Source organism: Mustela lutreola, chromosome 9, assembly GCF_030435805.1.
Source record: "Mustela lutreola isolate mMusLut2 chromosome 9, mMusLut2.pri, whole genome shotgun sequence".
Lineage (NCBI taxonomy): Eukaryota > Metazoa > Chordata > Mammalia > Carnivora > Mustelidae > Mustela > Mustela lutreola.
Genome location: NC_081298.1, coordinates 111073937 through 111100817, shown reverse-complemented (window position 1 = coordinate 111100817; position 26881 = coordinate 111073937). Strand labels below are relative to the sequence as shown.

General features: G+C 51.9%; 1 protein-coding gene and 1 long non-coding RNA gene across 3 annotated transcripts; one reads left to right on the top strand and one right to left on the bottom strand.

Moving 5' to 3' along the window:
* Nucleotides 1-1227: 1227 nt before the first annotated feature.
* Nucleotides 1228-20188, bottom strand: LOC131840475 (uncharacterized). Its single transcript, XR_009357361.1, has 3 exons — nt 20114-20188; nt 2445-2634; nt 1228-1593 (listed from the first exon to the last, which is right to left on the bottom strand). It is a non-coding gene; the product is annotated as an uncharacterized LOC131840475 (long non-coding RNA).
* Nucleotides 20105-26249, top strand: NEURL3 (neuralized E3 ubiquitin protein ligase 3). Of its 2 annotated transcripts, none has more exons than XM_059188454.1 (4): nt 20105-20395; nt 23246-23731; nt 24727-24795; nt 25504-26249. In XM_059188454.1, the coding sequence occupies exons 1-4, from the start codon at nt 20368-20370 to the stop codon at nt 25662-25664; spliced, it is 744 nt and encodes a 247-aa protein (XP_059044437.1). In that variant the 5' UTR covers nt 20105-20367; the 3' UTR covers nt 25665-26249. The 2 variants fall into 2 exon arrangements, with proteins under 2 accessions (XP_059044437.1, XP_059044436.1); XM_059188453.1 differs by having other exon boundaries at nt 20141-20395; nt 25437-25747.
* The last annotated feature ends 632 nt before the right edge of the window (nt 26250-26881 follow it).

Below are 26881 nucleotides of genomic sequence, written 5' to 3'. Positions count from 1 at the left end.
CCCATTTGACAGAGGAGTAAACCAAGACATGTACAGGTTAAGTGACTTTCCCAATCACCGCACAACAGGGGTTTCTGCTCTAAGGTTCCTTATCATAGACAAGTTCCCAAGCCGGACCCCGCCGCTGGCTTCTACTTAGCAGAGATAAGGGAAGCCAGGGGCGCGGAGCGGCGAGCTGCGGGAGAGAGAACTACGTCTCCCAGGATGCCGTGCGAGGGGCGTGTAGGGGCGGGGCCGCCGCGGGCACGAGGCTGTAATTTCTTGGTATTAAAAAAAAAAAAAAAAAAAAGTAGCAAAAGAAAAGAGAGAAAGAATCAAAGCCTCAAGCGTCATGTCTAGGAATAGCCTCGGAGCCAGGCCAAGTCATTATAGACGATGAGTAATCCGGTTAAGTCATTTCTCTAAACACCATTCCTTGTAAGAGAATTAAAATATCAGTTTACATCAGAGGGGGAGAGGCAGGCTCCAGAGGCCCGGCCGGGAGCGCAGCCAGGAGGGGGCGCGGCTGGCGCTCCTCTGAGGCTCGGCCCTGCCCGGGGGCGGGGACTGGATGCCAGGGTCCTGACAGCTGGACCCTGGACCCTGGACCCTGGGCTCTGGCGGGTGGCCAGCTAGTGAGGGGCGTGCGGGTGGGAGATGGGGGGGTGGGGAGCGCCCCGCCAGGCCTCGGTTTCCGAATTGGTAAGTGCTTCGGGGAAGGTTTGGGGCTGCCCCCTGTTGGAAGAATCCAAGTCCCTCGGGGGGCGGGGGGGGGGGGGAGCAGCCCTGCAAGGTGAATGGTGGGGTGACTACACGGGGGGGGGGTGGCTAGGATACTCTTTTCTTCACTGTCCCCCACTTCCTCCTGGATTTAGAATCCATATCTCGGCAGCTGCAGGTCTACTGTTGGAATCAGGGGTTGGGGACTGGCCTGGGGACACGGAGAGAGGAAAAGGGGCGGGCGAGGGGAAGGGTCTCCAATCTCATGGAAGCTATTGTCTGAGCCATCTCCAGGGCCAATCACAGGAGTTAAGTCCCAGCTGTGAACCAGACACAGGTGTCTTCGGGCTCTGGATCCTCACTAGGTAAGGCCGCTGGGTCCCAGAGACTTCCCACTGGCTTCCTGCCCTGGTCACCCAAGGCGGCATAGAGTAACTGAAACTCAGAACCACTGAGGTTTGAGGCAGGTCAGGCCCAGCTCTAAGGTCCTTACACACTTTCACTCTTGGCAATAAGTTAGGCACTTTTAAAATTAATTAATTAATTAATTAAACGAAAGGACAAGTGGAAAGCATACACAGGTTCACAAGTTCACAAGTTCCCAAGAGGCTGCCCTCACTCCCAGCCCCGGGTACTAGAATAGGAACCGCCCAGGCTCTGCGGCCCAGGCAGTCTGCTTTCCAGTCCTCTGTGAGCCTTGCTTGCTGGTAAGCTCTCAGGAGTTACTCACCGTCTCTAATTTTCAATTTCCCCACGTGTAACACAGGGTTTAGCCATCTCCCCCGCCCATCAAGGTTAATGTGAGGTTAGAAGTCATACAGGCCTTCAACAAATGACCATTCTGCTATTGTGGTATTAACAGGCAAACAGCCTCTGACTGGGCGAATTCTCCATCTGTGGAAGAAAGTAAAGAATTAAATAAATAACCACACATCCTCCACCACCATCCCCCCTACCTCTTAGCACAACAGGCATCTTTCCCTGTGTGTCCCCCAGGGGAGATCTGGGCTGGGCCCTGAGACACCCCCCCACCGCCCAACCTGATCAGGTTTTCTAAGTTTTCAGGTAATAGCTTCAAAGTCTTGAAGTCTCTGGTGAGGTCTTAGGGTCTAGCCAGGATGCCAAGATGCCAAGAGGAATTATCGGTAAGGTATACGATTCCTCTCCAACCCGAATAGGCTCCATTAACCCCTTCAATTCTCCGAGCCTAGGCTTTGGGGTGGAGCAGGCTGCCTTAATTCCTGCTCTCCCAATGAACGCTAGCATAAAAACGAAAGCTTCCAGGCTTGGAGTCGTCTGGGCCCCATTGGCTCCAAGAACTCAACATCCCTTAGAAGCTTCCCACTCTCCCCGGACCTTTCCCCACACTCCATCCCATGCTTGAAGGCCAGGCCTCGGAGGTCATCATCTCAGTAGTATGCATCCTGAGATTGCCCCAGGCGCGGCCTGCCCTCCCTTCCTGACATCCCAACAATGTCTGAAACAGTGCCTGGCCGGGAGAACCCAAGGAGAATCCAGGTCCAAATGGTCCTGCCTGTCTCAGGTCCTCCTTCCTTCCCACTCCACCAACCCAAAACTCACATTCTCCCCATACACACTGTGCATCTTTTCCACTTCTGCATGCCCGGGAGCACGAGTATAAACCTGTGTCCACACACCTGGGCATTTGCACACATATCCTGCATGAGAGAACCCATAGCTCACACACAGAAACACAAATGTATACACACTCCACCGCAACTCACTAGAGAGATCACGGCCCCCGAGGCTTCCTTCCCCACATCTGAAACACCATGCTGGCCTCCCCGGACGCCCTAAAGGGGGCAGATGATTGTCCAGACCTCCTGCCTCTCCCTAGCTGCCCATCTGTGCCTCGGGTTCTTCAGCCGTGGAGCTGGTCTGCAGGGTTTTGCTGTTGCAGCTGCCTTCTCTGTCCTGCAGTGCGCAATGAAGATCCATAGAAGGGCGATGACGGAGGGGAAGAGAGGGAGAGAAAGGGCAGGATATCAGGCGCCTGGGTGGCTCAGTGGGTTAAAGCCACTGCCTTCGGCTCAGGTCATGGTCTCAGGGTCCTGGGATCGAGTCCCACATAGGGCTCTCTACTCAGCAGGGAGCCTGCTTCCCCCCCTCTGCCTGCCTCTCCATCTACTTGTGATCTCTCTCTGTCAAATAAATAAATAAAATCTTTAAAAAAAAAAAAGGCAGGATATCCATTTCCACCTCCTCCCACTGCCTTCCCCCACCACCCTACCACATACCCTCTAGGGCAGCACTTCCTAATTTTTTTTTTTTAAACTAATCTCTACACTGACGTGGGGCTCGAACTCACAACCCTGAGATCAAGAGTCACATGCTCTACCGACCAAGCCAGCCAGGCACCCCAGCACTTCCCAATTTTTAAGGGCAGGATATTCTATATTTCAGCCTTGAGGTCATACATGTTCCCTTTTTCTTGGAGTTTCAAGGCTGGGTAACCGTGCAGGTCTGGTGGCTGCTCCATCCCTCTGGCCCCAGGCTGGCAGCTAGGATCAGAGCCCCCAACCCTGGGCCTCCCTTCCCAGTGGCCCCTTGGTGGTGGTGAGCAGGATCTGGGGCCCTGGATGCCATTCAAAGCAGCACATCCTCCATCCCTTCAGGATCTCAGTATCCCCAAGCCCCTGACCCACTGGTCTCTGTGGCAGGGGGGTTCCAGGCTCCCAGTAGCCTCACTCATTCTCCCAGACCTGCCGTGGCTGAGCGGCTGTGCCTCAGTGGAGTGGGAAAAGCAATGAGCATCTTTCTCCCTAAGACAAGTGCCCCAAGTCAGTGAAGTCCTTCATGCTCAGTTTCCACATCTGTAAAATGGGGATGGCGTACTAATAGCTCTTATACCTCCTAGTGCGATTACATGCACCAGACAAGCTATTTCTCTTTCCTTTCTTTTCTTTTTTCTTTTTTTAATTTCTTTATTTGACAGAGACACAGTGAGTGAGGGAACACAAGCAGAGGGAGTGGGAGAGGAAGAAGCAGGCTTCCCGTCAAGCAGGGAACCTGACATGGGGCTCTATCCCAGGACCCTGGGACCATGACCCGAGCCGAAGGCAGCTGAGCCACCCAGGGACCCCCAAGCTATTTCTTGTAAAGGGCTTAGAACTGTGCGTGGCAGGAGGAAGCTCTCCACATACGCCAACTCTTCTCCACAGTCCAGAGCAAAGCAGAAGGCCTGGCATGAGCCAGGGCTCCGGGAAGGGAAACAGGAAACCTGGATCCCAGGTCCAGCTATAATGAGCATATAGGCCATTCAGTCTTGGAAGGCCCCTGTCCACCCCACCTTCCCTCCTGCTCCTGTGTGTCATATTTTGTTGGCTTTGGGGGCTTTTTAAAAAAAATAAATAAACAAGGGCTGCATGAAACCCCTAATATTCTGGTTAAGTTTTGCAACTGCTCAGAAATCCCCTCCTCCCCTTGTGAGTCAGTGGCAGGAGTGATAAGCAGAACTGCTGGTGGGCAGCCGCGAGAGAGAAATTCTGCAAAATAACAGCTGGGCGGCCCTGTGGCCCCAGGGATTTGACACGGGGTGCCGCTGGAGGGGCCCGGAGGCCCGAGGGCCCTGGGGATGGAGGGGCGGGGGTAGAGGCTAAACCCTGAAAAAGATCACTCTGCCCACCCCCTGGCGTAACTTGCAATAAAAACAACTCTGAACGGTTAAATGAGTGTCAAGAAGTCCCACAAGACTGACTTTTCCCGTAAGGCGATTTCGATGCTCGTTTGGAAATATCAAATTCTTTCCAAGCATTTTCTTTTTCTATTTTGGTGCCTTAAGCACGTGCTCGGCGAACTAGGCTCGAGCCCCGGGTTGTCCAGAGCCCCCGAGGGCGCCCAGCGGAGGAGGGGCCGCCGGAGGGGGCGCGGCCGGGCGGGGCCGGGCGCGGCGGGGGCGGAGGGAGCGGGGAGGGGGCGCCGCCTAGGGGATCCCAGGCTCACGATTCCCGCCGGAGCCTTCCTCGGAGCCGCGGTGCTGCACCCCCGCCCCCTGGGTTCGCAGGACCAGGCGGGGGTTTCGGAAACGCTTTCCTTGCCCGGCCGGATCTGAGTCAAAAGCGGGGAGCTGGTTCAAACCGAAAGAATAATTCGGTTAGCCAAGGCCGCCAATATTTCTCTCGAGCCCAAATTACTGCCAGGCAGGGAGCTCCTGGGCCTGAGCATCGCGGGCCCCTCGGGCCTTGCTGAAAGCCCCTTGTTCCCACATAGTTCTGTTTTTTTTCCCCAGAAAAGGGGCCAGGAAGGGCTCCAGGCAGAAAGGGCTGTCCCCTGGCTCTGCGGGGCGTCCAGGGCGGTCAGTGATCCTCCTGGTGGCCCAGAGGATTGGGGTGTTCTGAAGGAAAACTTGTCTTCTTACCCCAGTAGGCCCTGCCCCGGGCCTGCCCTTCTCAAGTCATTCAACAAGCCCCTCATGTCTCTTTGTGTTTGCACCTTCCCTTCCCTCTGCTGTTCCCTCTCCACCAGCTTTCAAGGTCCTGTACACCCTCCTGGGGACAGAGGTGTGAAGCTCTTCATAACTTTTCTTGAAAGTCTCATACTGACACTCCTGGGGCCTCTACCCTCTCTTCCAACAGGCCTGGCTTCCCACGGTAGAGACCAGCTTCAAACCAACTCAAAAAGACCCCTCACGTAGCTTCAGCATCCCTGACACTGACCCCCTCCCCTCAAGGTCACTTCCACTCAGTGGAGCTTGCCCTCTGACCAGCATCCTAGCACACACAGTGAGGCCCAAGTTAACGAGGTTTTTTTGAACTACCCTTATCCAGGAAAGAAATATTGATCTATATGGAGTAGTTAATCATTTCTTTTCAGGCTGGACTGCCAGGGTCAGGGGAACAAGTGAGTCCTACAGACCCCCCTCATCCAGCCTGTGGATTCTGATTACTTCCAGACCCCCACTCAATTCCCCAGCCTCTGCACGCACAGAAAGTCTCTGGCTCCGGGACCCTGCTCACTCAAGTTCATTCTGACCTTAGGACAGGTGTGGAAAGGAGATGCTGATGGTTCATCCTCCTGAGCCCCCAGAACACCTGGCCTGGCCCTGTTGCCCTGCCCGCCTTGGCTCAGCTCACCACCTCAGCACAAAATTCGCCCTGTAAGCAGGATCACCGTGAGCTCTCCGGCAGGGCCAGGAGCACAGCTGCGCTCATGCCCACGGTCCTATAGATGCCAGACGCCAGAGGGCAGCGGCGTAGAGGGCCTCGTGGATGCATACCAAGGACACAAGGACAAGACTAAGGACAAGCACAGGACAAGGCCAAGGTCAGGGAATGCAGGGTAGGCTGGGCATCTGAGGAAGACACAGAGGCAGAGACACACATATACCCCTTGCCCAGCAGGGCTAGTGGGCGGGGCTGTCACAGCTGCTGACCTATCAGAACATGCATATTAGCCTGCTGGGTTACTAAATTGCAGGGAGGGGAAGGAGAAAGGGAACAGGGGGGAAGGCACCAAAATGGCCCCACGGTGGGTCCCACTCTAGGGGCTTGGAGCAACAGCTAATAGTGACATTGAAGTATGTCCATATTATAAATGGTTTAGATCGGGATGGGGAGATGACTATTAATCCTGAGGGCTGAAGGGAGACCATGGCTCCTGGGATAAAGGTGGGAGACTCTCCATTTTAAGGAGCTGAATGAGAACTTGAGGTTAGGAAGGGGAGCAGAGGTGGTTCTGCCTTATTGTGGTACATTCTCGGAAGTTTCTCCACCTGGTTCCATTTTTATACGGTTTTACATTGTTAAAGTATTGTTTAAAAAAAAGAACGAGGGATGCCTGGGTGGCTCAGTTGGTTGGACGACTGCCTTCGGCTCAGGTCATGATCCTGGAGTCCTGGGATCGAGTCCCGCATCAGGCTCCCAGCTCCATGGGGAGTCTGCTTCTCTCTCTGACCTTCTCCTTGTTCATGCTCTCTCTCACTGTCTCTCTCTCAAGTAAATAAATAAAATCTTTAAAAAAAAAAAAAAAAAAAAAGAACGAAAGAATATATGAGGAGCCTGGCCTGCTCAGAAGAGTGTGAGACTCTTGATCTCAGGGTCGTCAGTTCAAGCCCCATGTTGGGTAGAGAGATTACTCAAAAATTTTTTAAGAAACTAAAACAAAAACAAACATTAAAAAAAGCCCAAAAGCATATGTGATAGGCCTTAAGCCTAAAATATTCACTATCTGGCCCTTTCCATAAAAATTTTGCAGTCTCCTGATTTTATGGCCGGGGAAACAAAGCTCTGGAGAGGGAAAGCTACCATCAAGGCCACACCGCAGATTGGTGGTTGAGCACTCTCTGTGCCCGCCAGGCTCCTGCTCTTCCTCCAGCATCCCAGCAACAACCGGGAGGTGGTGGCCGGCCAACACTGGGTCAGCTGCTTGTGAGAGTCAGGGGCCGAACAGGGGACCCAGATGGATGCTTGCACCTCGAATGGTGGTGGAAGCTTCTCCCTGTTTCCCTGCCGTTGCTCTGAAAGGATTATGTTTTGCTACCTTTTATCTGGGGGTCTCTTCAAAGCATACCACTGAATTCAGAGAATACAGTTGCTGGTTTCTGTACATTTTCCCCCACTGTAGTCTGGCCCGTTTATCAAGAGCTCTGTTAATCATGATACCCAAGTGCGTGCAGGCACAACTCATAGGCACATGTAGGGACATTCTGGGGAATTGATTTTTCTGGGTAACTGAGGGTTAACTGGAAACCCGTGTCCTGATGCCTTATCGAAAATTTCTCTACAAACGGTGAGCATTTCCCCAACTTAGTATTTTGAAAAGTTCCACCACTTTCTAAATATGTGACCTTGGTCGAGTTACCTAACCTCAGTAACCTCAGTTTCCTTATCTGTAAAATGTGCACAGCAATACCTCTCTAGATCGAGGCAAGCCCTAGAAAGAGGAGCCATCTGTGCCCTAGACATGGGGTCACCCTCCCTGCGGCCCTCTCTGCCCGTCGGAGGGACGACGTAACTGGCTGAGGCTCGGTGCGGGCATCTAGGATTCTGGTTTGGATGCCGTTGTACATTCTGTCCATGTTGACATGGAGATAGGGCAGAACTGGCATCAGTCTGCAGTTTCTGTCCCAAGGAAGTCCTCCCAAGGAGATGGTTTTCTTATGAATTGCTGCTTGCTCGTAAAAGCCTGTACAATCAGGGGTTGCCCACGAGGACCCGAGGACTCTTGGTCCAGAGCCTAAATGCCTAAATCCTGGCATTCCATCCCAAACCCAATCCGTCCCACCCTCCCTGCACACAACTCAGGGCCACCCTCATGCCAGAGGGCCAGCAGGAAGAGAGACAGGGAAGAAGGGGGAGCTTCTGGGGGCCACAGGAGAAGGCAGAAGGACATGAAGTTCACCCTGGTCTGGGGAGAAAGCTGGGCAGGCTCTGGATTCCCAGTACGCCTAGGGGGATTGGGAAGAGGGGGGTGCTTCCGGTCTCAGTTTTGGCCTGGTGCATTCTGGGAAGCTTTCGCAATGGCCCCCCAGATGGAGGAGTTGAGGGGGCTGCCCTGAAGTGGGGAGCCCATGGGAGAATTGCTCTTGCTGGCTGTGGAGGGGGAGGAGGCAGCCATAGATGGGAGGGTGGCAACCAGATGCCTCCTCTTCCCTCTGGTCTGAGCCCTGCTGCTTCAGCCGCTTGCTCCCTCAGAGATGAGGCCAAAGGGCGCGCTGGGGCTTTAAGCTGGAGGCATAGCACCCACCTTCAGTGAGAGGGAACAGGCTCAGGGTCAGATCAATCAACTCCCAGTCCTGCAGCTTTCCGTGTGGCCCCCAGTATGTTACTTAGCCTCTGGGCCTCACCCTCTTTATCTGTAAGCTGGAAATACCTGCCTTCGTGTTGATGTGAAGACTGTGGGGTTAATGTGTGAAAAATCAGCCTCGCATGAGTCACCAGCCCGACATGGGCATCCCGCTCTCTTCTCAGAGCAGAGCACAGCCATCGGTCCCAGGGGTGGGCAGGGCCACCTCGGTCCCCCTCCGGCTTACTCTGTCCTAGACTCTCCCTTCCCACAGCCCACCCCGCTTCCCAGGTCTTCATACAGAGGCTGCCAGGCTAGGACGGCGTGTGACAGACATCAGAGGGCTTGCTGTGGGGTGCGGGAGTCTCACTGCCCTCGGGCTGCTCTTCTCCACCTGGAGAGGGCATCCCTGGGTACCTAGAGGCTTGCCAGAGGGTGCCTGAGCTCCCACACACCCAGCAGAAACTGGTGGGGTGGAGGAGGAGGAAGGAGAATTGAACAGTAGAACACACATGTGCTGAACACACACGTGTGCCAAGACAGAATCACTATGGGGAGGGGAAGGAGATGGCACAAAACATTCTGAATATGAATAACACAAAACCCACTTTGTATGGCACAGAGGATTTCGCAAGTGCTTTCAACCTTGCCATAGTCCCTGATGGCTAAAATCTGACAATTTCCTTTCTAGGGAAAGCTGTGAATAGCTACCGTACTACGGTGCCATGAGGGCAATGTGAGGGGGAAAAATCTGGAAGGATCTAGAGGTGAGGACTTGAGCCAGGGTCCTAGGAACAGTAGGCAGTTCATGAACATAGGCTAATTGGTTGTTAGTGGGGTGCACGGCAGAACCCTGTTTTTTTTTTTTTAAGATTTTATTTATTTATTTGACAGAGAGAGATCACAAGTAGGCAGAGAGGCAGGCAGAGAGAGGAGGAAGCAGGCTCCCCGCTGAGCAGAGAGCCGGATGCGGGACTCGATCCCAGGACCCTGAGATCATGACCCGAGCCGAAGGCAGCGGCCCAACCCACTGAGCCACCCAGGCGCCCCAAGAACCCTGGTTTTAATGGGGTTGGCAAACAGCAGTCAGTCAACCCCCAGCATCCCTTGCAGGTGGGAGTAGCCTTGAGACCTACCTACCGCTGCTCAGTGAGATGCAAGGAGTCAGCTGGGGGTTTCTAGGAGTCTGACCTTCCTGCCACAGGCCTGTGTCTTCCTCTTTGTCACTTCCTTTTTCCTTCCTGTTTGGAAGGTGCCATGGGGTAAAGCAGCTATCTTGAAACCATGAGGAAGAGAGCAGCTTGCCAAGGAAGTGGAACAGGAGGCTATGAGGACGCTGGATCCTTGATGGTCTGCATGAGCTCCCGTACCAGCCTGGGCTGCCCGCTGCAGGATTGGTTGTCCTTCGAGCAAAAGGAGCCCCTGTGTGGTTAAGCCACCATCCCTGGGGTTTTGTTAGATGACATTCAAGGCAATTCTGAATGAAGTCAGTGGGCAGGTGTTGGTGGACCTTGGTCGCCCCACTCACTAGCTAGAGGGCCCTGGAAAACTCATTTGCCCTGTCTCCTTGGCTTCTCTGTAAACCAGAGGTTGGATAAGAGAACATTTGAGGTTTTTAAAAAATTTTCTTTATCTGATAGAGAGACAGCACAAGTAGGGAGGAGGGTTAGAGAGAGAAGGAGCAGGCTCCCCGCTAAGCAAGGACCCCGATGCGGGACTTGACTCCGGGACCCCAGGGCCCTGACCTGAGCCAAAGGCAGACACTTAACCAACTGAGCCACCCAGGTGGTCCCCCCTCTCCCTGGAAAAATGACTGTTTTAATAAGAACATCAGGCTCTGCACATTTCTGCTGCCTAACAAGTGTACGCCTTCCTTCAGTTTACAGATGCTGGCAGTTGAAGGAATTATGTCTAAAATTAGATTAGATTATGTGGAAGGAAAGATTGTCATCTTTTTTTTTTTTTTTTAAGATTTTATTTATTTATTTGTCAGAGAGAGAGCGAGAGAGAGCAAGTGCGTGCACAAGCAGGCAGAGTGGCAGGCAGAGGCAGGAGAGAGAAGCAGCCTCCCTGCCAAGCAAGAAGCCCTATATGATGCGAGTTGATCCCAGAACCCTGGGATCATGACCTGAGCCGAAGGCAGTGGCTTAACCGACTGAGCTACCCAGGCATCCTGGAAAGATTGTCATCTTAAAGCTTCTGGGACTCTGGGAAAGGAGGCCTGCAGTTGGTAGCCCTTTGTTTAAAATCTGCCACTGTGATTGTGGTGTGCTGGTTTTTCTTTTTAATTCTGTAAATATTTTGCTATGTATATTTTGAAAATATTAGGTATAATCAGGTTGAGGATTGTTATAGTCTATTGGTGACTTATTCTTTCTACCATCATATAGTGCCTCCTTTTCCCCTAGCAGTTAAAAGTCTATTTTGCCTAGTGTTAAAACTGCTATAGTATCTTGCTTTTGATTAGTATCTGCTTAGTACAAAAATGCTTCCAATATTTCTGGGTCGGAATGTCTGAGGCATATCTCCTGAAACAGCCTATAACTAACGCAGTGGAAACAGAGCCCGAGAATCTCTGCCATGTAAGTGGCAAATGTAGTCTGTTTACATCTATTGTCATTATTGATATATTTTTAATTGGCTCTTTTATTTTCCTTATATTTACTGTGTTCTTGCTTTGCTTGTCTCCTTTTGCCACCTTCTGTTAGATTGGTCATATTTTTTTTAAAGATTTTATTTATTTATTTGACAGAGATCACAAGTAGGCAGAGAGGAAGGCAGAGAGGAGGAAGCAGGCCGAGCAGAGAGCCCGATGCGGGGCTCGATCCCAGGACTCCAAGTTCATGACCTGAGCCGAAGGCAGAGGCTTTAACCCACTGAGCCACCCAGGTGCCCCATAGATTGGTCATATTTTCTTTATGCTCACCCTTTTCCCTATACTGGTTTGGATAGTGCGTATTGTATTTTTATTCTTTTAGAGGCTAATTTATAGCTCTGTCATGCCTATCTGACTTAACAAAGGACAAAATTAATCAGTGTCTTTCTGCTCTTCCACAGTAACGCCAAAGTTCTGAAAAGCTTCAACTCCAATTACCCACCTCTCATTTTCCATGCATTGTTATCTATTATTTTATTTCACCTTATTTTTAACATCTCAAATTATTTATTATTGGTGGTGGTGGTATAAATTAGTGACCTTTCTGTTCTATTTTTAATTTTTAAAAATTTAACTCCAGTATCGTCAACATAGAGTGTTATATCCATTTCAGGTGTACAATATAGTGATTCAAAAATTCTATACATAAACAAGTAAAAAATAAAATAATGTAAACATAGAAAAAAAATTCTATACATTACTCAGTGCCCTTCACGGTAAGTGCGTTCTTTACCCCCTTCACCTAGCTCCCCCCTCCCCCCACACCTCTCCCCTCCAGTAACCCCCCATTTGTTTTTTATAGTTAAGAGTCTGTTTTTTGGGGAAAGAAAGAATCTGTTTGTTGGTTTGTCCCTTTTTTCCTGTGTTCATTTGTTTTGTTTCTTAAATTCCACATATGAGTGAAGTCATATGGTATTTGTCTTTCTCTGACTAATTTCACTTGGCTTTATACCCTCTAGATCTATCCATGTTGTTGCAAATGGTAAATTTTAGAAATTTTAAAAATTTCTTTTTATGGCTGAGTAATACTCCATTGTGTATATATCCTACATCTTCTTTATCCATTCATCTACTGAAGGACACTTGAATGGCATCCATCACTTGGCTATCATAAATAATGTTGCAATAAACACAAGGATGTCCAAATCAATGACTGTTAAGATTTATACATTTATGCATAATATTCTCTTATAACCTCTATTATTGTGGATAAATTGTCTTCAATCAGTATAATTATTGCTCCTTTTTAAATAAGCCATGTTTTCCCTCTGATTGCTTTTACTGTCTCTTTGGTGTTCTGCAGTGTCTATATGTGGATTTATTTTTATTTATCCTACCTAGAATTTAGTGTGCCTTTTGAATCTGAAGAGTCAAATCTTGTTTCCATTCTAGCAAAATTTCATCCATTCAATCTGTTCTTCAAAGCATCCTAATCTTTTACTATCATTTTTATTTCTCCCTTTATAATGATTTTAACATCCTGTTGTGATATCCTTTTCAGTTTGTTCTGTCATCCCAAATTCTTGGGGATAATGATTTTTCTATTTGTTGTACTTGCCAGCTCTTCTTCACAGTAGGTGGTTTCTTCGTGTGATTCGTAACTGGTGTTTGTGAGCTCATCTTCAGTGAGACTGTTTTGTTCCGCGGGAGCCCAGTGTGTCCCGGGTTGTGAAAATGGCCTCAGAGATCTATTCTGTATTGTTTGTATGAACAGCTCCAAGGACTCAGCAAGGGAATATATTTTGTGTTAATTTTTCAGTTTGGGAACTCTTCGCCCCATGGATAGCTTAAACTTAGGTGCTACTTCCATGAATACTTCAGGTTTTAAGTCTTGATTTTCCCCAGGAATCTTTTCACTCACTGGGAGCCCTAAGCCAAGACAAGACTCACTGTCAGTTCTAGGTCAGTGGGTCGATTTTTTCCTGAGGGCACTGCACACACATTTCCGTGTACCCGCGTGCTAGGGTTCTAGCTCAGCACAGGACTGTCCAGAATAAAGGTTACATTTCCTAGACCTTGTCATCGCATGTGGCCACCTGATTAAGCTTGGTCAACGGGAGGCAAGCTGAAGTGAGGGGCCCTGGGAACGTTCCTGGCTATGCCCTTGGAAGGGAAGGGGTATTCTGTGCTCGTCTTGACGACCCCCATGCCAGCAGTTGTCTTTCTTAGTTTCCAAAAAAGGATCAAGTCCACCTAGAATCATCTCTGTGGAGTCTGTGACTGGCCCTCACCTCCTGCTAGACTGCCTTCTAGCAAATACGCAACTCCTCACCCAGATCACCAGCTTGGGCTGCTCATGTTCCTGCTCAGACATGTGGTTGAGCGAGGGGCTGCCCTGGCCAGACTGGGTCAGAGGTCCTCATGGCTCTGGAGATGCACAGTGCTCGAGACTCACTCCCCAGTGAGCCTACAAAGGGCTCCAGGGGACCTGTCCTCCAGCAGGAAAAGTGTAGGGCACTGCCATAGCCCTAAGAAATGCACTGATGTCCCCTTCAATAAGGGGAAGGCTGCCCCTTCAATGGTAAGGGTTGGTGGTTGCTAATAAGCGCAGTCCCCTGTGCTAAACAGGTACTGATTCAACCCCATCTGCCCTCAAGGTGGGCCCCTTTGTTCCCATTTTTCAGATGAGAAAGCTGAGGCTTAGGAAGGGCAATCTGCTGGCCTGGGAGGGGGGGATGGCTGTTAAGTGGCAAACCCAGCTCTGTCTGACTCGAGTTTATTCACTTGTCCATTCCATTGTCCTTCCTGCCTAGTAACTCTGGAGGGTCCATCCCATTCCTTCAGCTCAACACCTGGGCACCCCGCCCCACTGATCTCATTCATTCACCACTGTACAACCTGCCTGCCCGGCCCTGTTCTCTTGCCTAAGCTTCTGCTTAGATTCCCAGGTGCCCTTGAGCCCTCCAACCTGATGACTTGCAGTCATCTTAGACTCAGATCTCTTCCCAGACTTGTATTCCTCTGAAACTAGCTCTCAGCAGGTGTGGGACCCTCTCCTGATACCTGGCATCACCCCCCACTGTCGCCAGGGCTTGACTTCCGCTCTCCTGTTGTGTCCTCCTCAGCCCTGCATTGACACCTCCTTGCTGCCCCAACCCATCACTCCTGGTGCTCTGCACCTGTCCCCCATCCTGGGTTGCTCTGCCTGGTGGATCTTTCCCCAAAGAAGATTGTTCTAGGCCCCTGGCCCAAGGCTCCTGTTCCGAATCCTGTGGCTATTCCCTATTTTCTACAGAATCAAGTCCAACCCTCCTGAGCATGGCCATTGTGACTGAACTCCTTGCAGCCAGCTCTGTCCACGCTCTGGAGGACCAGTGTTCCACTCTACCACTGGGCTAGATAGGGCTTGCTGCCTACCTAATATGCATTTTCTCTTTCTTCCTTCACTAGAGAACCCTGACTTTTAGCAGCTCCCCCAATGAGGACTACATTTTTCAGCTTCCCTAGCAGTGAGTTGTGCCCACATGACAAAATTTAGGCCAATGAGATGTCAATGAAAATGTTACATAAACCTTCCAGTGAGTTGGATTAGAGGGAGTTGACTTAGCTGAGAGGAATGCCCTTTTGGGTCTGTCTCCTTCTGGCTGCCTGTAATACTGATGTGCTGACTGGAGATCCAGCAGCCCTTTTGGTCCACAAAGTAACCTTGAGTCTGGAGGCCTGTGATAGAATAGTGGAGCAGAAAAGTAGAGAGAACCCCGGGCTCCTTATGGCCATAGAGCTGTCACGGTTACCCTGGACTACCTACATTCAACTTATTTTATGTGAAAAAGAAATGAACAGATCTCCTTGAAGCCACTATTCCTTTGGATGTTCTGTTATATGCAGGCAATCCTGATCTTAACGGATACAACCAGATAGCTTTGGGCACAATTACATTTCTGTGTGTGCACATGCGGTTCCTCCTTCCTGGAATGCCTGTTTTCCCTTTCTTGCTGTTGAAGACTTAATTGTATTGCAGGTATCAATTTTAACATCTTGTTACTCCACAAAACCTTCACCCATTCCCTGGGCATAACAAGCCCCTAGTGCACAGGCCCTGGGTTTTCCCAGGCCTCGGTTTGGTATTCTTATAGTACTTACTTAAGTACTTACTTAAGTATTGGGGCATACTTGAATTGACTGAGGGACAAGAAGTGGGTTTTCATCAATCGCCAGTTGCCCAGAAATTAGTACAGTACTTGCTACATAGGAGGTGTTTAATAAATTTTTTGTTGAACACAAACACACACACACACACACACACACACACACACACACGACACCCCAAGGGCAGCTGACACAAATTTTCAGGACAGACTCCCAGACACGTGTGTGGGTAAAGGGGGACACAGGGAGAAGGAAAACAGGACACCAACCCCAAACCCAAACCTCTCCCTTTCCCCTTTCTCTTACCTCTGAGCAGCCAGTTGGCCACCTAGGGTGAACTCCCTCCTCTGGCTCCCCTCTCTGAAGGGCTCCACACTCACACCATGAAGGGTGCCCTGGTGCTGGCAGGGCAAGAGCCAGAGAGCCCAGGGCAGTGAAGGCCCACAGCAGAATCAGGGCTCAGAAATATCTGGATAGGACAGCAGGATGGAGGGAAGAGCATAGACCCAACTAGGGGCTAGCTACTTGGCCGGCACACCCTAGCCTCCCTCTCCTGACTTCCGGACCCCAAGGACCAGGGTAGGAGTCTAGCTATTGGCCCAGAGGAATGGTGACCTCCCAGAGTTGTTGGGGGGCTCGTCAGCAGGAATCGAGTGGAGTGGAAGGAAGGCAAGTGCCCAGGGTGGCAGATGGGAGCTTGTGTGGTCCCCAACTGTTTCCCTCCAGGGTATCAGACTCAGTTCCGTTTCTCCCCACCAGGCGGCAGTGCTAGCTAAATCCTCTGGCTTTTTAGGGCAGATTTTTCCAAGGAAGTGTGGCTACTCCGTCTTTCATCACCTTACTCAGAATCAGAGTTTTAGGGCTTGGAGGGAATTTAGCCAACATGTAATTAAGGAACAATTAACATGCGATTTGAGGGTCCACCTGGAGGAATTTTTCCATATGTCTTTATATCATCCGATCAAGATAGAGGACGGTTCGAGCACCCCAGAGGCTCCTTTGGACCCCTTCCCAGTCAGTAATTCCCAAAGTTGCGCACTACCCTGATTTATAACACCACGGATTAACTTAAAGCGGAGGCACACAGTGGGGCCTTTTTGGATCTTCTCTTGGGGCAACATCTCATCACTGAGGTTTAACCATGTTGTTGTGGCTAACAGTATTTTGCTTATTTTTATTGCCACAAATCTTCCATGGTGTGACTACGTGACAATATTTTTCCATTCTCCTGTAGATGGGTATAAGAGGCTGGATTCCTCAGGGAGAAGCCCCTGAGACAGAGATTACTGACGGGACTCATTAGCGGGTATTCTTGGGGTCAACACCTGTGGAAATAGGACTGGACGGGGAGAGAGCCAGACTACGGTACTTGCACAAGAACCTTAGCTGACCTCATGAGGGTAGCACTCCAGCCACTGGAAGTTCTTCATTCCTGAAGCGGGATCTGAGCAGCACATCAGAGTGTCCTGCACAATGGACATTTGGGCTGTTTCTAGTCTGGGGTTATTATGAATAGCTCTGCTCTGAGCATTCATGTACTAGTCTTTGGGGACATATGCACTGAGTCTGTCAGGCATTCCACTAGGAGTGACATCTCTGGGTCATTAGGTAGGCAGACCAGCAATTTTAGAAGAAACTGACAATCCTTGCTGACCACCTACTGTGCACATGGCCCTGATCTCTCTAGGGGCCAGTTTCTAGGCACGGTTGCCCCTTGCCCTCCGAGCTTTCATTCCAGCGGGGAAGCGGAACACAGACAAGTATAATAAGGTAAGGGTCCCAGGGCTCTGGTGGCCAGAGAGACAAGGGGCTGGGCTGCTTAGCTGTCCTCAGTTTGGGCTGGGCTCCCACTGGCTTCTCATTTCTGCTCCATCACAGTTGGCGTGAACCCTGGGCAAATGCTCGGCTCCCTCAGCTGTGCTGTGGGGATTGAATCCGCTGTCCCGTAGCTGGCTTCTCAGAGCGCTTGAGGCTACTTAGGAAAGGCTTCTGTGGAAACCCTTTGAAATGACGGGGCCCTGAGCAAAAGATGAGGGCTGAAAGCCAGTGAGGGAACCCTGGGGAGGGACGGAGGGACTATGAGGAGCCTCAGGGTCAGGAGAGGAGGCGCAGAGATCTCAGAAACTTCAGCCCTCTGACCTCCCTGCCTGGGGGTGCCCCTCCTAGCTTTGAGGGCTTCAACACATCCACAGTACTGAAGACAGCCACCAGGGGGCGCTTCGAGAACTGTCGGGGAGGAAATGCGCACAACAGTAGTGTAGGTCTCTTGGAGGGGAGGGAAGGACTCCACAGAGGTGGCATCTCCCTCACTCAGGCAACAGTTAGCAACAGTCCACACAACTCCTACTGTGGGATCAGCACAGTCAGACAGGGAGGACCACTAAATGCTCAGAAGGCTGCAAAGTGGCCTAAGCGAAGAGGGGTGGAAGGGACATAGTGACACCGGGGATACAAGCCCTCCACAGACCCCACGATTCAGACATCTGGCTCCTAGTTGCCTCTGGCCAAAGTCCTGTAGCCCTTAGTTACTGTTTTATTATTTTTTAAAAGATTTTATTTATTTGAGAAAGAGAGCAAGAGCGAGAGAAAACATGGGTGGGGTGAGGGGAAGAGGGAGAAGGCTCCCCGCTGAGCAAGGAGCCCTATGTGGGGCTCGATCCCAGGACTCTGGGATCATGAGCTGAGCCGAAGGCAGACCCTTAACCGACTGAACCATCCAGGCGCCCCATAGTTACTGTTTTAAAAACCTTTAAAAATGCCTCAGGAAATAAGAATAAGTTGCATCCCAGAAAGTCCATGCGACACTCTTCTGCCTGAGAAAATGAACACAATGTGCCATGTTTGCAAGAAAAAAGTAAGATAGTTTGCAGCTTAGCAATAGTTCAGGATGGAGAACTTCTGCCCCTGTGCTCTAGAGATGACAGCACTAATGCAATCTGCTGAGAATTATCCCCAATCCCAGGCCCCAATCCCAGGTGACCTGAGCAGTGACCTGAGCAGAAGCACCAGCTAATCACAGTCAGGGAGCTACCTGGTGATCAAGAAAGGAAATACTAAAGGGGCGCCTGGGTGGCTCAGTCTGTTAATCATCTGCCTTCAGCTCGGGTCATGATCTCAGGGTCCTGGGATTGAGTCCCATGTCAAGTTCCTTGATCAACGGGGAACCTGCTTCTCCCTTTGCCTCTGCTTGTGCGTGCTCGCTCTCTCTCATAAATAAAAGCTTAAAAAAAAAAAAAAAAAAGAAAAGGAAATATTAGAGCCGACATAATCCCTAATCAATCAGCATGATCCAAAACCCCAGGCCCTTACCCTGGATTTTCATCTTTTAAAAACCCTTGCTTGTAAGCCATCAGGGATCTCGGGACTGGGAGCATTAGCTCCCCATTTTCCTGGGTGGTGCCACACCAACAAATAGCCTCTTTCTTTACTGCAGATGCTCTGGGGGCGTCTATGGGCTTGGTTCAGTTACAGTAGCTGGGGAAACCAAGGGAGGCCGACTAGGGGTGTGCTGTGGAAGAGAAGGTCCAGTGTCCAGGAAACAGCTTCTGAGGGCAGCTGGAGCCAGGCTGCTGTCACCTATCTGTTGTCAAGGCTAGAATCACAACATTTTGGGGCTAGAAGGGCCCAGAAGCCAGCTCACCTTGGCTTTCTACTTTACAAATGGGGACACCGGGGCCCGGGGAGGACAGGGGAGGCAAGAAAGCACAGGAAGCAGAACTTGGGTCTCCAGACTCTCCATCCTTTCCCACTTCAACAGCCTCCCCAGCCCAGTCACCAGCACCACTGTCCCCAGCTTCTCTGGGGACAACCATGGGGATATCCACCCCCTTAACTGAGTTCAGAGTAGTCACTGATCATGGCCTTGATCTGGGGTCTTGGGAAGGGCTGAGCCTGGAGGTGGGGGGCCAGGGTACCCATTAGCCTCCAAACTAACCCTGGGCCCTGCCACCTGAGGTTGATTCCGGTTCTACAGAATCACCTCCTTAGAAAAGTAAAATCCCAGCCTGTAGCCCCAGGCCTTCAAAACCAATCAGCATTTTAATAAGATTCCCCAGGCGATATCGTGACTGCGACTGTGGCTGGGTGAGAAACACTGGTCAGAATAAGCCATTTTCCCTCTACCAGCCCCGGCTTTCCTATAGACATGGGCGGGGCAGAAGATTCTGACTTTTTGTGTTTTTGTTTATAAATAGACTCCACACCCAACACAGGGCTTGAACTCACAACCCTGAGATCAAGAAGTTAAGGTTAACATTTGACTTCTTTGCACGGCTGGCTAATACACCAGCAGGCAGGCCTCCACCATAACCTCCTGCGGGACGATATGCATTTTGTAGCGTGGAAAGTGGAATTGAAACTCCAGCAGGGTTGGGGGGGACAATCAATACCTCTCCCATTCTGCTGACTTACCCCTCTCCTCTCTGCCTGAGACCCAGGCTGGGGCAACTCCACAGGTCCGGGGACGCTGCTAATTCCATTCAAGCCACTTGAGCAACACTGATTAAGTACCCACGGGTGTGCCCGGATCTGTAGCGATGGAGTCATCCAGGGGGCTTTTGAAAAACAACTGATGCTGGGGGCGCCTGGCTGGCTCAGTCGTGAAGTGTCTGCCTTCAGCTCAGGTCATGATCCCAGGGTCCTGGCTTCGAGGCTCCCTGCTCAGCGAGAAGCCTGCTTCTCCCGCTCCCACTCCCTCTGCTTGTGTTCCCTCTCTCGTTGTCTCTATGTCAAATAAATAAATTTTGGAAAAAAAACAAAAAGAACAAAAAAACTAATGCTGGGCCCACCCCAGGCCACTGAAATCAGAGTCTCTGGGGGCAGGTCTAGGCGTGAGTACTTTACTAATATGCCGCAGGCAATTATAATGCACAGCTGGGCTGTGAACGAAGGGTCAGAAGTAAGGGAGAAGTCTATCGTAAGTCCTACCCGAGCCATCAGCGGAGTCCCTGCTTCCTTTCAATCAGTCAGCTGCGGCCGGTCTGCTGCAAGGCAGGGGCAATCATCAGGAAATTCCCCTGATATCATAACCCGTGACAGCAACCTCTAATTAATCATCAACCTTGTAACATGATCCTGGCCCATAACAAGGAGACCCACTGAATCTTTGGAAACCTGTCCACGGGCCTTCTCCAGACAATTCCTTCCAGACCCAGGGACCTATACCCGAGGACCCCAGGCTGATGGGGGCCCAGCTCTGCTCCCAGGCTGGTAAGTGGGAGCCCTAAGCTTGGTCCCTAGACCAGGGAATCAAGGAGAGGGGAAGCTGTGGAACCTTGGGTGACTCACTTTTCCCTGAGGCCTCAGTTTCTTCAGCTGCAGGCCAGGGCCCATGCAAGCCCTGCCAGCTTATGGGGCTGCCAGAGGCATAACCAAAAGGTTACCAGCACTGTAAGTCTCTGAGAGCCTCACCTCAAACCACAACGTGCCCTCAGCGCTCAGGGCAGGAGGTGGAGACCCTGGGCTTTTATCACCAGAGGTCCGGACTGCATCTCAGAACCCTGCTCCTTCCCAGGCAGAGAGCCTGGAGCCTCAGCTCGTAGCTCCTGGGGGGCCCCAGAGGCTCACACCCCAGCAGCAGGTAGCCCCCAGAGCTGGGGAGGTGGGGTTGGATGTGATGTGGAGGGTGGGGACCAACCCATGGTTGCTGCTGGCTGCTTCTGTGGCAGCTATGGATTTCAGGTCACAGTGGTGCCAAGAAGGAGACAGCCTGGGAGTGCAAGGGCTGGAGCTGGGCCCGGGCTCCTCTGCTGCTGGCTGCGGAGTGGTGCAGAAGCGCCCCAGCTCAGTTCCCTCTGCATGCCTCCCTGCAGGTTGTGGGAAGAGTGAAGGATGCTGTAAGGGTTCAGAGGTGCCTGGCACCCAAGAGGCTTGATGGCTGGAGGGGTGGTGATGGAGATGATGAAGATCCAGGGAGGTCCTCGCTGAGCAGAGGGCGGATCCTCATCACTTCTGATTCCAAAAGACTTACTCCAAAGATTCTCTTTGAGTGAGGGGGGACATGGGGGGGATTTCCCAAAGTCACAATGCCTGCCCAAGTGGGCCGTTAACTCCTCATGTTCAGGATCTCCAGGCAAGGTACCTGGAGACCCGGGGACGTGGCTGGCCATACATATCAATTCACTGGTGGATAAGGAGACCTCTACCCGGAGGGGCAGTGACCTGCCTAGGCAAGCAACAGAGCTGGGACTAGAATCAGACATCAGACATGGCTCCCTCCACAGAGCCTCCTGGATGCTTCAGTGGCTCTGCAGTGGGCCCAAAGACAGTCTATCTGATGTCAGGGCCCTCGACTCTGGCTCCTGGTCACCGTCTGTGCCTACTTGGGGACTCCCCTTTTCTTGTGCATAGCATCCGGGAAAAGGCACTTGGGCAGACTATCAGAAAGGAAGGGAGACACGAGGGTATACCAGAAGGGGGTGACAGTCATGCTGGGGGCTTGGGGGAGGGAGGGGTGAACTTGGATAACAGGGTTCAGATGTTCCCAAGGCCAGAGTGAGTGCTTGTCTCCAAAGCCGTGGGTTAGAGAACCGTGGTAGGCTTGCCTTTGGCCTGTATCCATCAGGGACAGATTCCTTATGACCTCAAGGGGATCCCTTGTACCTGACCAGATTTAGCCTCCCCTCCTTGTGACCTGCTAGAATCTTACAGGTTTGTAAGTGATCAGAGAAAGGTGGCTGGGGAAACTGATGAGATCTGGGAGGGGAGGGCCTTGCTTTTTTGGATTGGGGTCTGGCTCAAGTTCTGATTAAATTCTCTTCTGTTTTCAGCTTCCATCTTCCAACCCAGAAAGGGCAGGACAGGAGGAAAGAGTGGAGGGGAGAGAGATGAAGCCCATGGCTGTGCGGCAGGAAGCTCATTAGCTTCCTCCAGGCTCAGGCTTGGGGCTGGAGGGGAAGGGCTATTCAGTAGGGAACTTCCTCTCTTGGCTGCTGAGGGGAGTTAAGTTGGGAAGTCCCCTGATTTGATTTGATTTTTTTTAAGATTTTATTTATTTAGGGGCGCCTGGGTGGCTCAGTGGGTTAGGGCCTCTGCCTTCGGCTCGGGTCATGATCCCAGGGTCCTGGGATAGAGCCCTGCATCGGGCTCTCTGCTCAGCGGGGAGCCTGCTTCCCTTCCTCTCTCTCTGCCTGCCTCTGCCTACTTGTGATCTCTGTCTGTCAAATAAATAAAATCTTTTAAAAAATTATTTTCATTTATTTATTTGACAGACAGAGATCACAAGTAGGCAGAGAGGGAGAGAGGAGGAAGTAGGCTTGCCGCTGAGCAGAGAGCCCAATGCAAGGCTCGATCCCAGGACCCTGAGATCATGACATGAGCCAAAGGCAGAGGCTTTAACCCACTGAGCCACCCAGGTGTCCCATCTCCTGATTTTAAAGTCCAGCCTTGGGTCTTAGCTGGCCCAGCCCAGGATTCTGAGGGGGCAGACCTGGAGCTCCTTCTCCAGCCTGTGTCCCTTCTCCCCGCCTCACTCTGTGGGGGCTGTTGGTCCCCTTTCTCCTACTAGAAAAGGAAGTCACCCTTACTTGTGGCCATGGCCTTCACAAATGGTGCAGGTTCTCTGTGTGACAATGATAAAGTCAGACAGAGAGGAAGACAGCGCAAACACCAGGACCCATCCACCAGAGGTCACCACAATTAGCAGCTCCATCTGCTTTCAGGTTGCTTCTAGATACAGATAGAATATATAAACATATAAACATGTGTCAAAGAAAATCTGGATCATATTATATCGACGGTTCTAAAACCTGCTCTTTCTATTTAATGCCAATAACCATTAGCAGGTGTTGAGAGCCGGCACAGGCAGGAGTTCCTTTAATTTTTACACTATCCCTCGGAGAGGGGCCCTGAGGCTTGGGGAAGTTCATGGTGGAACTCAGATCCTGGGCACGCAAAGAGCGTTCCTCACCAGGGTTTAATCAGGTCTGGGGGAGGAGGGGTGGTCCCTGGATGGGGGCAGGAGCAGTGGCCCCAGGGAGATGGGGGGTATGTGGAGATGACTCTGGGGAGCGGGTGGGTCCGGTCCCGACCGCACTGACGCCCCCACCCCCACCCCCACAGACTCCAAGGCGCCGCGAGAGACGCTCCGCTTCCACGCCAAGGCTAAGGGCGTGCAGGTGCATCTGGACGCCCGGCGGTGCACGGCGCAGAGGTGCGCCACTTTCCACGACGGCATCGTGTTCAGCCAGCGACCGGTGCCACCCGGCGAGCCGGTGGCTCTGCGCGTGTTGTGGCACGAAACCCGCTGGTACGGAGGGCTCCGGGTGGGCTTCACGCGCCTGGACCCCGCACAGGTGTCTGCGCCCAGCCTGCCGCCCTTTGTGTGCCCAGACCTGGAGCAGCAGAGCCCGACGTGGGCTGCCATGCTGCCCGAGGGCAGCGCGCTGCTGGGGGACGTGATCCACTTCTGGGTGAACTGCCGAGGCCGGCTCTACGCCAGGGTCAACGCGGGGCCCAGGCTCCTGCTGCGCAAGGGCGTGCCCCTGGACGCCCCACTCTGGGCCGTGATGGACGTGTACGGGACCACCAAGGCCATCGAGCTGCTGGGTGAGGCAACCTGCGGGAACCCGGGCACTGCCCCTGGGTCGGAGGTGGAGGCTCAAGTGACACCGCGCCCCCACCCACAGCCGTGGGGAAATCCGTTCATTTCTTTATGTACAGTTTTCACATCAGCTCTTGCCCAGGGTCAGATATGAAGATGGGTACTAGGGATGCCAGATGGACAAGACCCAGTCAAAGGGAGGGCAACCTTGTCCCTAGAGAATGCTAAGATCTTGACTAGTACTGCAAACATCTGTTAAAGGGCTGTTTCCCAAAGGGAGATTTGGAGACTGGGTTTTGCTGTCTAAGTAGGAGTTTGCAAGAGTCAAGTGTGGAGAGCAAAGGTATGAGGGTTAGAAGCACACAGGAAGACCTCTCATGGGGGTTAAGTCAGCCGTTCCATCCATGAGTGGAAAAACAAGAACCATACCTCCAGCCACCTGGAAGGAGAGTGGATTTCAGGGACAGTGAATACAAGAAACAACCATAAAAAGAAATATTGGCATTCCTGTGCCGGTCCTCCAGGGGTCTACACAAGCAGACCATTCTGCCCCGTTCCCCCCCCACCCCCATTTTAAAATCGTTTGTCACACCTGCTGAATCCTCACCCCTGAGACACCTGTTTTGGTAGGTCTGGTGGGTCCTACCACCTGTTTGGACCCAGGTGGGTCCAAGCACCTGTTTTCCTGCCTTTGGGGGGATTTTAATGCACATCTGTGTTTAGGAAGGTCGATAGCGCTGAGGGTCTCCAGTCAGGCAGCAACAGTAGGGCAAAGAGCAGATGTCTAAAGGAGGGGTTAGGTGGGGTGGTTTAGGAAAAAGAATCTACAGCCTCATAAACTCTGTGCTGGGTTAAACTGGGAAGGCATGGCTGGGACCCTAAGATCAGCTGGGAGCTCCAGCACTGCAGCCCATGGAACTACCCCAGGGGCTGGTGGGGGTGGGGTGGGAGCACCCTGGCTTTGCTTTCCCTGGGCCCTGAGTCTCCCTCTCTGCCTCAGATACCACAGCCAGCGTCATCCCCTCCACCATGCCACGGGCCTTCAGCGATGAGACTCTGCAGCCTCAGGGTGAGTGGCTCCCCCCAGCCCCAGGGACTCCCAGGGACTCCAGCACCAGAGGCACCAGGGGAGGCCCCAGCTCTGGGGGCTCACGAAAGTCTTTCCAGGTCCACGAAGTCTCCCATGGGCTTTAGGCCAAAAGATTTGGCCGCTGCCTACGGGAAACCTAAAAACAATTTAACAGCTCTGCCTTCTAGAACATTGGCTAACTTTATAAGTTACAAGAGCACATTCATGCACAAATAATGTTCTTTTGTCCCAGCTTTAAAAAGCAGTCCATGTTCATAATAAAAGATTGGTCAAGCAGAAATAAAATAAATATTCAAGAATAAATATGGAAATTTAAAAAATCACCCATTACCTCTTAGGTGGATTTGTGCCTACTGTTTTGTAGTCCTATATCTGTGGGGGAATTGTGCTCTGTTTTCCTTTTTTACTAAGTGGGAATCTTACGGTATACATATGTATGTACATGATGGTTTTCATCCCAATTTTTTCTTTTTTTCCATCTGATTATGTTGTAAGCATTTTTCGTGAAGTTAGTATTTGTCCCAGTAGGACTGTATGGTTCTCTACCCTGTAGTTGTAGCGTAAGGGGGGGGGCCACCCTTTGCCCCCGTGTGTCCCAGCTGTGTTGTGCCCTTTCCCAGCCACAGCAGAACTGGAGTGCATCATCTGCTTCGACCGTGCTGCCGACACCTGCCTTCTTCCCTGCAGTCATGCATACTTCTGCAGCTCCTGCGCCGGTCGGGTCCTCAGGAACTCAGCCAAGTGTCCTCTGTGTCGTTGGGAGATCAAGGCCGTGGCCCCCGCATGAGGTCCCCCCACCCACATTCTGGAGGCGTCAGAAAAGCTGGTCAGCAGCAGGCCTGGCATGAAGAGGGCAGCAGGAAGGCCATGGCTCTTTCCTTCTCCCTAAAAGGTCATTGGGGCCAGCCCCTTTTCCTGCCCTCAACAGAACTGTCTCCCTGGTGCTTCAGCACTGGGCCCTCTGCTTAGCCAAGTTCATTGGTGCCCAGGGCTTGCCAAGGCTTTTGCCTGACCACCAGGTGCAGCCACCGTAGACCTAGCAGTCCTGGTCCCCATAGGTCACGTCAAGGAGAAGGGCCCTTGTTCAGAGATGGGGCAGCCTGATCCCTGGTTTTAGAGTAGAGGAACCTCTGCTATGGGCATGGATCTGGGAGAAGCGCAGCCCATCCCGGGGTATCAAGAAGCCGGGAGCAGATGCGGGGAAGCTTCTGGATGGCATGTTTACACGCCTGTGTAGAAGCTGAGTCACCCCTGATTTAAGCCCTCCATAAAGCAGATTGGCAGTTAGCCACCCTGCCCGCCTCGCAGGGTGGTGGTGAAGTCCCAGCGGACAGCATGTCTGAAGACGTTTGTGCACACAGGACTGTGATGTTGTGACGGCGCTTATTTCCTTGCCAGTTTTGGAGGGGTCCAAATAAAGTTTATCTCGTGAATGATTTTGTAATGAGTACGTCCCCTTTGCTGTAGTTGGGGCAGGGTATGGATGGAGCCGTGGGCTGTGGGGATGCTAGGCCGTTTGGGAACATACCCTCTGTCCTCTGGAGACACACCCTAGGCTTGCAGTGGACGGGGTAGGGCTCAGTCACTCAGGCCTGTGGACTTTATTCTGTTGAGCACAAGAAGGGAACAGCTCTGTGCTCCCAGCCCTGAAGTCACAGCCAGGCTTTGCCCTTGCCACCCTTAATCTGAGCGGACTGCCAGGAGGCTCTGGCTCCCGAAGGAAGGGAGGAGTTGACCCATGAACCCCACCCCTACCCCACAGCAGGTGCTTGGGTTGGGACAAACCGTACCTATTACTTTGCTGCTGTTCCTCGATCTGGGGCTAGTGAGAAGGTATCTCCTGGAAGAGAGTACTAAAAGGGCGGTTCCAGCCTATTGTGCTCAAAATTGTGATCCTGGGCACGTTCGTGGATTGCCTCCCTACCCACACCATTGCCAACCAGTGGATCAGGACAGTGGGTTTGGGGACAGTGGAATAGCTTACACTCTGGAGTGGGATTGCCTCTCCACCACTCATGAATGGTCTAGCCTTGGTCCTGTGACTTGACTCCTGTGAACCTCAGTT